The sequence below is a fragment of the Meleagris gallopavo genome, chromosome 1, assembly GCF_905368555.1.
Source record: "Meleagris gallopavo chromosome 1, MGAL_WU_HG_1.1, whole genome shotgun sequence".
NCBI lineage: Eukaryota > Metazoa > Chordata > Aves > Galliformes > Phasianidae > Meleagris > Meleagris gallopavo.
Genome location: NC_139404.1, coordinates 21,754,390 through 21,766,432, shown reverse-complemented (window position 1 = coordinate 21,766,432; position 12,043 = coordinate 21,754,390). Strand labels below are relative to the sequence as shown.

At 39.7% G+C, this 12,043-nt stretch overlaps 1 protein-coding gene across 1 annotated transcript; it reads left to right on the top strand.

Annotated features, from left to right (window-relative positions):
• Positions 1-3,736: 3,736 nt before the first annotated feature.
• LOC100541954 (hyaluronidase-1-like) lies at positions 3,737-12,043 on the top strand. Its single transcript, XM_031553143.2, has 3 exons — positions 3,737-4,654; positions 10,760-10,849; positions 11,615-12,043. Exons 1-3 carry the CDS (start codon positions 3,737-3,739, stop codon positions 12,041-12,043), a joined length of 1,437 nt encoding a protein of 478 aa, XP_031409003.1.

Below are 12,043 nucleotides of genomic sequence, written 5' to 3'. Positions count from 1 at the left end.
CAAGAGATAATTTATTTCCCCATTCTTTTTCAAAATTAAAGGCCTACATGTTCCTTTGAAAAACTGCTTCACTTGGTTTCAAATGACTTTTTGATGAAAAAAAAAAAGCATCTGTAGTTAAATTCCCTTGTGTCAGTAATATCTGAATTAATTGCTGATTAATGCAACTGGATTGGAATTTTTTCACTGGATCTATTTTTTAGGAATCATCTCCCCTTTAAGAAATTGTGCATACAGGATTGTCTATTGTGTGTAATTAAGAGTAGCAGGAAAACTGAGATGCTTTCCAGTTTTAGCCGTCTAAAAAGGCAAGCATGTTATCTTGGTAGTTATCAATGCCTTCTAGGCTAACAGAGATAGCAAACTGGGTGACTAATTCCACACAGCTCTAAATAAAGAATTCATAGTAATCATGGGAGGTGTTCGTTATTCACTTGAGGAGCCTGAATTACTGTTCTTAAACAGATTCCTGACTTCTAAAAAGCTTCATCAGGATTACACAGATTCCCCCTCCCTACTTTATCTAGGGATTCAGGTTGTAGATGCAGACACCTGCACATCTGCATTTGAGCAAAGCATTCAGGCTCCTCCACTTCATTGAAGATTTGATCAATGCAGTCAACAGACCCCTGAGAATTATTCAACACATCCTGAGATGAGCAGATTTGTTCTGTTACCTGTAGTCATATCATTCTGGGCAACCCGCTCACAGTGATCCTGCTAGAGCAGGAGCAGGTTGCCCCAGGTCACCTCCAACAATCCTTCTTAGTTTCCATGATTCTGTTGTTCTGAGATTTAAAGCCATGTCAAGGACAATGACACAAAGTAGCATAGAATTAAAAATTAACTTAATTTTTAACTTAATTACTAATCTTGCAATATTAAACATTTCCTGGCCCTTCTAGTGGGCTCAGTGTCTAGTGTCATATCTAGACAAAAACTGTAATATATGACAGAAATACCCAGTTATACACACATAACAACAAAAGATTAAACAATGCTAGCATTGGGACTGTGGGATAAAGCATCTGGGACTTCTTCCTGTACCTTTTCTTCCATAGAAATTCACTCATGTTGCTCTTCCTACTTCATGTGATGTATTGCTTCTCAAGAAAAACCTTGCTTATATTATGGGCAGTCCCAATCATGAAAAGGCACCTAAGTGTACTGTGTCAGTTTGCTGCATCAAAAGAGTGCCTTCCAGGAAAAGAGTGGAGTGAAAATAACCTAGCATCCTTTGCCAGTACACACACGTGTACTCAGTGCCAGCCTGATGGTCTATAGCAGTGGGCAAGTTCACTCAAGGACATTGTCGTTAATAGGATCTAAAGGATTGTGAGCATAGTTTTAAAATTTGGGTGCTAAATCTATACTTGAGCATGCAAAGCCATCAGCTGGAGAGGAAATAAAGAGAGAATAAATCTTTAGCTTGCTAATGAGAGTTTGCTCCTGGGAACTCTGGCACTGTGGATTTTTTGCAGTGCTGCTTTTTGTGCACTACTTCTAGCTATCACTTAGTGCAAATTGCCTTCTTCCACCTCTTAGGAATATTGACCAATGGACAGAATGACTCAACCCTTTTCAGGGAATAAGGATGGAAAAATTCAAGGTTAGGGATAGAGGAAAGAAAGATTGTCCTATAGGAAATAAAAGGACAAAGTAGAGACTGAAGAGAAAGGCAGAGAATATCAGGAGAACAGTGGCAGATAGAAAAAAGAAGTATCAGACACAGAGGACAGAAGAACTGGGGAAGGAAGGAGAAATGGCAGGGAGACTAATCCTGTATTACATCACTTCTAAAAGCCAGCAGTTTTTCAAACAGTGGAAAAAGTTTTGTCTTTAATAAATCTGCTGGTGTACTTGGACAGGAATACTTGAAGCCCCCCTTTTTGCTTTGTTATTCCATCACAGTTTAAAAGTTGGTATCCAAGGAGTACTACCACATTTGACACTTAGAGTGGTGCATTTGAAAATCTGGAAAGCAAGAAATCTAGATATCTCAGCTGTGAGCAAATGATTTATTAATAGATGGGTAGGTGTGAAGAGCTTCCATTTTCTAGGAGATAAGTGATTAACTGATTACAACTGAATGAACAAATGCTAGGGGCAAGTGAAGCTAGTCTAATTAATGTAGGATAACTTGGGGCTGACTTCACAGTGAAGAAGAATCATTAAAAATGAATGTAAAAATAGGGAAATATCCAGATTTGTGTAATTTCTCTTAAAGGTTGAAATAGTTGGGTTTGTCAAGTTTGGAGAAGGCTCCAGAAAGACCTCAGTGGAGCCTTCCAGTACTTGAAGGGAACTTACAAGCAGGAGGGGGGAACTGACATTTTTCACGACCTGATAGTGATAGGACAAGAGGGAATGGCTTTAAACTAAAAGAGCGCAGATTTTGGTTAGATGTTAGGAAGAAATCTTTTATTCAGAGGGTGTTGAGGTGGTGGAACAAGTTGACCAGAGAGGATGCCCCATCTCTGGAGGCATTTGAGTCCTGGTTAGATGGGATCCTGGGCAGCCTGATCTAGTGGTTGGCAACCCTGCCAAGGGCAGGAGGGTTGGAATTAGATGATCTTGAAAATCCCCTCCAAGCGAATTCATTCTACAATTTTCTGATTGTATGACCCCTCTGTGAAGTGTTTGGACACCAGTACAAACAATAGGTACTGTACTTCCCAGCAAAGACATTGGATCACCCTGCACAGAGCAGAGTTGTGCCTCTTGAGGAAGATCCAGGAGCGCGGAGAGGTTCTGGAGCAGCCAGCAGGTGAACATCTGCACCATGCAATGCCAAGCATGGATATGGGTGCTATGGACAACAGCAGCCCCAGAGAACTTAGTCTGTAAGCCAGTGTACTTACCAGCCAGGGGAAACAGCAGACCTAGAAAGGAAAACAATAACACTAATATGCCCCCCTATCTTTAGGTTAGTTCCCTTTTTATCCAAGAAAGGTCATACTTTCTGTCTGGTTCAGATTTGCTTGATATAATTATTTCTTTCACATATTGATATTTAATTTACTTCGAGTATAATAACCACTAAATCATTAAGCCATTAACAGTATCACCCTTCCAGACTGCAGATTGATTATCGTTCTTGCAACCACTCATTTAGAAAATGAAGTTAACTCAGGGGTAGGTAACAAAATTTTTTTTTCAGTTGTGCTGAAAATTGCCATTTCTAATTTCTTTTGATTAATCCTTTTGACACAGATGTGTCCGGTTTTTGTTTATACTACCCTTAATGTGACCATTAGTGTATACAAACAATAAAGATGCCCTTAGCCCATTATAATGAAGTTCTAAGCAAGTCAGAATGGTTGTAGCAGAACTTGCTTCCAAGCTGACATTTGAAATGAGTAGCATAATCCTTTCTATACTGTGTTTTAAATTATTCGGTTTTTAACTCATTTGTTGTAGACATGAAGGAGAAAATAAGTGCTAAGGTCTGAATCAAGTGTATGAGGTTTGTGGGTGAAGAGGAAAGCAGGATAAACCGAATATCAGACCATGCTTCCAGAAGGGGAAGGCTATAAAAAGTCTTTCTGAACATTTGAAATTAGATTTATTTCAGTTTTTGTGTCTTCCTCTTTTTGCAAGAAATATTACATTAACAAAATAAAATGGAGCCTAAAGATATCCCTTTGTCATCTTATCTGTCAGACATTGTAAAACGTCATCTCTAATTTTTGTATTCAAGGACACACCACAACAATTTCCCAGTAAACAACACATCATGGATCTTTGGATCAGGTGGCTGGCAGTCACAGTGCTGCTTACAACGTGTGATGCGCAGCTTCCAAAGCAGGCACAGGCTCCCCTGCTTCTGCACAAGCCCTTCGTCGTGGTTTGGAATGCACCCACTGAGCAATGCCGGCTGCGGTACAAGGTAGACTTGGATCTCAGCATCTTTGACATCGCATCAAACACCAACGAGACTCTGAGTGGATCCAATGTGACAATATTCTATCACACTCATTTGGGATACTATCCCTACTACTCAGATAATGGCAACCCCGTGAATGGAGGAGTGCCTCAAAATGAAAGTCTTATCAAGCACCTTAATAAAGCAAAGTCTGACATTGACTATTGCATACCCACGAAGAAATTTCACGGACTTGCGGTCATTGACTGGGAAAACTGGAGACCACAGTGGGATAGGAACTGGGGCAATAAAAGCATTTATAGAAATAAATCTCTTGAGATGGTTAGGCAACGGCATCCACAGTGGTCAGAGGATAAAATTAGGAAAGTAGCTAAAGAGGAATTTGAAAACGCTGGCAAGAGTTTTATGAACAACACTATCCTTCTGGCTGAACACATGAGGCCAAATGGTTTGTGGGGTTACTATCTTTACCCAGACTGCTACAATTACGATTACAAAGAGCACTGGCAAACATACACAGGAAAATGCCCAGCCATTGAATCTTCTCGCAATGATCTCCTTCTTTGGCTGTGGAAGGAAAGTACGGCTCTCTACCCTTCAATATATCTGGATTATATACTGAAGTCAAGTCCAAACGCATTAAAGTTTGTTCACTATCGGGTTAAAGAGGCAATACGTGTTGCCTCGATTGCTAGAAAAGACTATGTTTTGCCTGTTTTTGTTTACTCCAGACCATTTTATGCCTACACTTTTCATGTTTTAACAGAGGTAAGCACACAGATGTCTTTAGAAATGTAGAGATTAGAAACAACCTCTTAGAAAAGAAATACTTACATAAAAGCATTTATGCATATTTTTCAATTTTTAACTCAGAAAGTAAATGAAGCACAGGAACAGGTTGCCCAGAGAAGCTGTGGCTGCCCCATCCCTGGAGGTATTCATGGCCACCTTGGATGAGGCCTTGGGCAGCCTGAGCTGGTGAGAGGTAGTCCTGCCTACAGTAGTGGGTTGGAACTAGATCACCTTTAAGGTCCCTTCCAATCCAAGCCATTCTAGAACTCTTCAGTTACTCCTCTACCAAGAGTAGGGTACTGCTATACTCACAGTATAAAACACTGTACCTTTCAATAGTTAATCCTGCAGTGTTTTGGTATATTTCTGTAGGATAACATTGTATATTTTCAGTGAGGGTAATTTAGAATGAAAGTACAAAAAAAAAAAAATCATTTCCTTGAGGAAATAATTCATCCTGATATTTTAATTCTTCAGGACAGCTTGTAAAATTAACTTGACAATTTTTGTGAAGTTTAAAACTAATTTGTATAATGGAAAGACAAACTTACATGAGAAAGGAACCTCAGGGCTTTTTTGTTTCCTTATCCAAGTGGAAATTCATTTAGTTTAGAAATAAAGTAGTCAAATAAACTGGTCTGGCATGGAGTTCTTAACTCCTGTCTGATGAGCATGCACTTTTCAGAGGTACAACACATTCACTGATCTTCATGATCCAACACTTAATGTTTAATGTCTTTCCAATAAAGAAACCAAGTTTTTGAGTCAAGCAATGTTCCCTCAACCAATGAAATGGCAATAAGTATATAGATGCCACCACAAGAAGGGACAAGTTAAAAAAGCAGCAGTCAGCCCAGCAGGCTGTGAGATGCACGTGACTTTAGCCTGGCACTGGGAAGGTGGAAAAGCCCCAGCAGCCTGAGAGGTGTTTCAGAGTGCTCCTACGAGCAAAATGGTGCATAGGAGCAATTAAGAATTTGGTTTGCCTTGTTTTTAGCTACTGTTTTCTATGTGACGTGGAAGATATAGGTCCTAGCTGTCTCAGAAATCATGTACAGGCACATGAAGCTGGATTGCACTGAAGGCAATGAGCTACTGGGGTCAGCACAGGAAGGCTTTCACCCTAAATGCCTTTGCTGAAGAACTCAAAACAGGCCATGAAATTGATGAGCATTCTGCAAATGCAGACTGTAATAATACATTTTTATAATACAAACCATCCTTTTGGCAGATATAAAAATGCCAGGAATGTTACTGAAAGCTATGAAAACTATCATGCTGTTAGCAATTATACACAAGTTAAAATCTGTGGTGCTATAAAGCTATATTGTTTTACCTTACACTTTTCTGAACAGTACAGTGATACTGCAATATTCCTGGTATGTTACCCTCTTTAACTCAGTTTTTCAATTGCATACAGGCATTTCCTGCTGGATGCTTGAAAGATCATTTTACAAATCACCAGCCAGTGATGATCTATGCACAGAGAGAAAAACATCTTTGGGTTGTGCTCTACTCCATACCTTCTAACAAGGACATCACCCAGCTCTGCAGGCAGGGGACAGGGCTTGCAGTATCCTCAAATAGTACACATCGTACTGCAAAGAACAGCTTGGGGACTGCCTGAAACCTGTGCAGGGCTGCACTTAAGAAAACTCTAAATAAAAATGACTGAGAAAATAAACTTGTTTTTCTTGGCACTGAAGCCACTAAGGCATTTTAAGTATGTTTATTTGTGTTCATATTTTAGCTTAGGTTGGAGCTTGTCATTTGACCCATGCATGCCCTTACATGAAGCTCACAAACCAAGCAACTCCTGAGTTCTAGTAATGGTGGGTGAGAGTGTAACTACAAATGGAAACAATGTTTACAGTGGAAAAATGGGGCAGCAGGTTTAGGGACACCAGAGCTCTGACAAGTCTGGGCCGTGACAACCACCATCCTGTCCCATCAAGCCAAGCAAGAGTTGTGTTATTGTAGCTCAACAGAAGGAACTGGTGACAGAGTCAAGGCTTGGGCATAAGGCTTTCTGTACACAGTATGATAAATTCAATAAATATCATAATGGGAGAAAGTAAAAACTGTAGTTGTGAGTCAAAGCTACTAAGGTGGCACAGGTCTAGCAGACTTCAGAAAGACAAAAGGCACAGGTCCCAAACTGCTGCTGTAGCGATGCCTGCTGTACCTTTCCCTCTAACTGTACACAGAAGTCAGCTGAGCTATGCATAATATAGCTGAGAAATTCATCCTGATTTTCTTCATCAAAGCAGTGTATAAGTTATCATTTGAGATCCCAGTCATTATGAAAGGTTTCTGTACCTGCTAAAAATGCATACAAGCAATTTGCTATCTGCAAGGCATTTAGAAACTATTCGCCTTGACAATTCACTATTAGTGTGTGTGGGAGAGAGGAGTTACACAGCGACATCTGTGTTTCTGACCAGAAGACTAAAGTCATGAATAAAGGAGGATGACTACCAAAAAATGATGAAAAATGGACAACTTCTCTCATCCACATACAGGTAGTTTTAATAACAGTCTCTGATGCCAAGCTGTGCGTCAGTGTGCAGATACCATTGCCCGCAACCACTCAAGGCTTGCCTTGCTATTTCTGAATACAGAAAAAGCATGTCTCAACCGAGATCATTCACAATTGTGAAGAACGATTACAGATATACTTATTTTCCTTTTCTCAGCATGTAGGCAAGAAAACTGTCCTGCTTCTTCTCAGGCTGCAAAGTGAAACAACTCACCTCTTACTTTTTTAGTGTGCAGGGCAGTGACTTGCCTGATCAACATATGGAGAAGCCTTGATAGGAACTGTGCTTCTGGGGCCTCTTGGAATGTGCGGGCCTTGCACAGTGCTTCAGTGAGGAACCTCCCGATCATGCTTCCAATTTGCCACTCTCAGCAGTTATGAGAGTCAGTTATGATTCCATTTTTCTCCAAAATATCCAAATAGGAAATAAGAGTTTTATTTTCTGACCAGCTGTGTGGTAGTGGAGGGTAGTGGTGCTGTAGCTGAGCAGGGGTGGGAGTACCTACCTACCTGTGAGACAGGAGCCCCCAGTTCAGGTCTGTTCCCAACCTACTAGACTGGATCCAGAACCCTCTCAGTCCATGTCAGACACCAGGAAAGACCAAAAAGAACAAGCATAAAGAAGAGAAAGGGAAATAGATAATGTCACCTTGTGTTCATAGATTATTCAAAGAAAAGCCATTTTCTGCTGAAGGCTTTTGAAATTCTTCATATGAATCAGTCTTTCAGCAAGAGACATGGCTATGCCTAGAAATGTCAGACAGAAACTTTATTTCTTTCCTTGTGGGCAAGCTATGTAATTATTACTCTGAATTAATCATAATCTGTAGTCAGGTTCACACTTGTCTCTCTTGTTCTCCTTTGAGCCATTATTTAATTGGTGCAATATAGAATGGCATAGAAAGAGAAATACTTTCTTCTGTCTGTAACTCCCCATTGAAGATAATCCCCACAGAGCTGGAGATGACACTTTTTTTAAGCATGAAGAAGATAGAAAAATTTAGCTTACATTTTCCTAATTCTCCTCCAGGGGAGGACTTTTACCACTTAACCTTTGTTTTAAAGAAAACAAGAAGAGGAAGGAAATATAAAGAAGTATTTGTTTAAATAAAATCCCACGTGGTGTGGATTTTTTCATTTTTTTTCCCCAGGAAAAATCTAATAGCTATGGAGGTGCTGTGACTGTCCTTCAAGCATCTCTAGGCGAGTGTACCTTCCAATCAAATGACAAATCTTGACCTTAATCTGAAAAAAGTGCTAAGTTTCTCAGCACTGGCAAAGTGGTGATTCTAGGTGTGAACTGCAGGTGGAAGGATGAAGTTGCTTCAGGAGTTTCATTTCTGAAATTACATGGTAGTGGCAGTGGAGTTCGTGCTTTTGGATTTAATTATTTTGTATTCATATGAATCATACATGAAGTGCTGAAATATTTTTGTGGTTCTCAATCTAAAAAAAATACAACAAATAACAAAGAAAGCTGTGAAACACAAGGGAGTAAAAACTGGATTTATTGACTTGAGGTCAAGCACCCTAATCCCAAGGTGCTCTACTTAAAGTCTTTATTTTGGGTTTTTCTCAAGTCTTAGTCCATCCAGCAATGCTAGCTATCTATTGATTACTTATTTTGACTGATCTAAAAGGTTTCATTGATTTGTTCATGAGATCTGAACCATGCTGGTGCTAAATCACTGAACAAACATCTGGCAAACATCTAGCCTTTGTACTGAGTAATCTTCATAAAATGTTTTCTAGATGAGAACAGCTTACAAATCTTCATTACCAAGAGCTCAGACTATATTTTATATTGTTTTTACATTTAATATCTCACTTTTTAAATTCACACAAACATCAGAAGAGGAAAGAAGAAGAAAATCACAATTTCCTACTTAAAACACCTGCAGCACTCACCACCCTCCTTTTATATAGCTAGCACTGGACTATATCCTTTTATGAGTAATATTCTCTAAAAGACTGCTTGCATGATCATCACAATCATGATCCTCTGACAAGATTAATTATACTCTATATCATTTTTGAACCCTACACTAAGAGCCAGAGGGCTAACTCTGCTCTTTCAAACTTTTGCAGGTTTCCCTGTACTGTCTGACCTCCAGTTAATGGTCAAAATCACTTACTCTGACTCTATACCAATCTTCAGCATTTCAGAAGAATCTCCTGTTTTCAGTGCATTTATTTATGCCTTCTTTTACGTCTCTTAAGCCTTACAAGTTTCAGGAATGAGAACTCCGTGCCATGCACTGGTAAATCAATGTGCCCACTTACTGAGAAAAATAAATTGTTTAGTAGCAATTTACAATAATAACACAGTTCTTCCATTCTCTGAGTTTGCATTTCTAATACTTCATCATGCTGTGATAATACGTCTGCTCTCTTAAATTGTTTTTTTCCCAGAAAAGATTAAAAGACTGCATTAAAGACCATCTGTAACTTTTAAAATGGAATTAATTGTTTCTTTTTTCTACTGTTTCTTCCAAATCAAGGAAGAGTAGTTTCAGATGTGATTGGTCATTCCTTGAAATGTGGCAATGGAAGAAGAACCTCACTCCCTAATTTGTAAGGTCCAGTTGCATTTCTCTAGACATACTATTCACAGTCTCAGGGAATGCATTTAAAATATCTAGAAGATATATTGCTATGTTGTTGGAAAGTGACTCCTGTTCTGTACACAGTCTGTGTTCTGGTACAGCTGCATTACTGGTAATTACTACAACTTGACTGTGTATTGGTGCAGGTCTAATAATGGACATGGATACGTCAGTATATACAAGTATGCTTTCCCCAGATTGGCATTATGAAGAACAGGGAGAGGCTTGTGTTTCAGTGGTATGTTTCCCAGCATAATGGCATTCATGCTGCTAGGAACAGCAGCTCTGTGGTTATATTGATATGGCTAAAGCAGCACAATTAGGCACCTGCCTAAAGCCTATCAAATGCAGCAAGGCTCCATGGGGGCATCCAATCACATGATCATGCTTAACATCACTTACTAAGTATGGTGCCTATGTATCTATGCTAATCATTCGAAGACGGGTAGATAAAGCATAGCTTTTAATTCCTACCCCCACCAGCTTGGTTGGAGGACCCCTTGGCAATAAACTGTAATGATTTTATTGTTTCTTATTTCTTCCTGTGAATAAAACCCTGTATATGCCTTTGGAGGTACAAATGAAACCTTTATAATATGAACTGTGATCATAGAATCCTAGAATCATAAATTACCAAGGTTGGAAAAGACCTCTAAGATCATCCAGTCCAACCATCAACCTATCACCCATATTTCCCACTAAACCATGTCCCTCAGTAAAACATCTAAATGTTTCTTGAAGACCTCCAGGGATGGTGATTCCACCACCTCCCTGGGCAGCGCATTCCAGAGCCTGACTGCTCTTTTGGAGAAGTATTTCTTAATGTTCAACCTGATTTTCTCTAAGGGGGAAAAAAGTGATGACAATATCCTAGTACTTTTTTAGTTTTAGTTATATATCTTTGGTTTTCTGATATCTGCTTTGGTCTTCTTTCAGATTGATCTGGTTAACACCATTGGTGAAAGTGCGGCTTTGGGAGCAGCTGGAGTTGTTCTCTGGGGCAGTATGCAATATGCCAGCTCAAAGGTAGATTCTGTTGATCTATTATATTTAGAAATCACCTCAATACCTCTTCTGTGCCACCAGACCCATCATAGCACTTGACTATCTTTATTGATGGTGGTTCAAGATTACTTTCAACTCTTAGATCTATACTTCAGTTATGCTGAGAAGTCCTATTGTTGAGAGCACACTGATTCAAACAGGTTTTTTGTACCAGCTTGTAATAATGACTCTGAACCTGGGCTGGGCTCTGGTTCTCTCCCTTTCACATAATCTACTCTCTTCCTCCTGAAGCCTCTGGCAAAGCACCACTGACTTCAGCAGGGGAATAAGGGATCCATATAGAAATTTCTAATTGCAACTTCTCTGCTGGTTTCTGAGAATGATGTAGTTCCCAGTAAGCTGAAGCAGTTGGAGAAATCAGGACCAAAGCAGTGGCTCAATAACTGCTTTAAAACCCATTAGTCACACACTGGTCCTTGTCAGCAGTTGCTTACCAGAAATCTTTACTTAATGAACTAGTGAGTCTCAGGTCAGAATGTAAGCTCTCTTTCTGTTTGCTAGGACTCATTCCTAGTCTAATCCTGTATGCTGCTACCAAGCTCCCAAACAGAGGATATGGTAAAGGTTACTTCCAGTTGTTTCCAATGGAGGCATGCAAATCCAACCTGTTTATCTCAACAGATATTTCAGCTGAGTACAGTTTTGCTCTAGTGTCTTCTTAAACACAAGAAATTTAGACTCAATGCTAGTTACTTAGTAGTGTGTGATGTCTTTTACTTCCTGTAGGAGAGCTGTTCCACTGTGAAGAGATACATTGATGGACCCTTAGGACATTATGTCATTAATGTGACCTCAGCAGCCAAACTCTGTAGCAAAGTCCTGTGTAAGAAGAATGGAAGATGCATACGCAAAAACAGTGACTCTTCTGTGTACCTACATCTGCCACCCAGTGATTTTAAGATTCGAGCCCATGGCTCAGGAAGGGGCCCACGATTGCAGGTGACTGGTGAACTCAGCTTGGAAAACATAGAAGTCATGAGGCAGAGGTTCATGTGCCAGTGTTATCAAGGATGGACAGGAATATTTTGTGAATTGCCTGACCAAAGTGTAATGGAGCACTGGGTTCATGTTGTGTTCAGCAGATCAAGAAAACAGAAGCTTTATGTCTTCCTCTTAGGAGCCATGCAGCTTCTTCTCCTTTATATAGCATATTAA

Excerpts from the sequence above, each read along its gene's own strand:
- LOC100541954 (XM_031553143.2), top strand. The coding sequence starts at position 3,737 with ATGGATCTTTGGATCAGGTGGCTGGCAGTCACAGTGCTGCTTACAACG. Across the intron at positions 4,655-10,759 it reads CTTTTCATGTTTTAACAGAG|ATTGATCTGGTTAACACCAT; the intron begins GTAAGCACACAG and ends GTCTTCTTTCAG. Across the intron at positions 10,850-11,614 it reads TGCAATATGCCAGCTCAAAG|GAGAGCTGTTCCACTGTGAA; the intron begins GTAGATTCTGTT and ends TACTTCCTGTAG.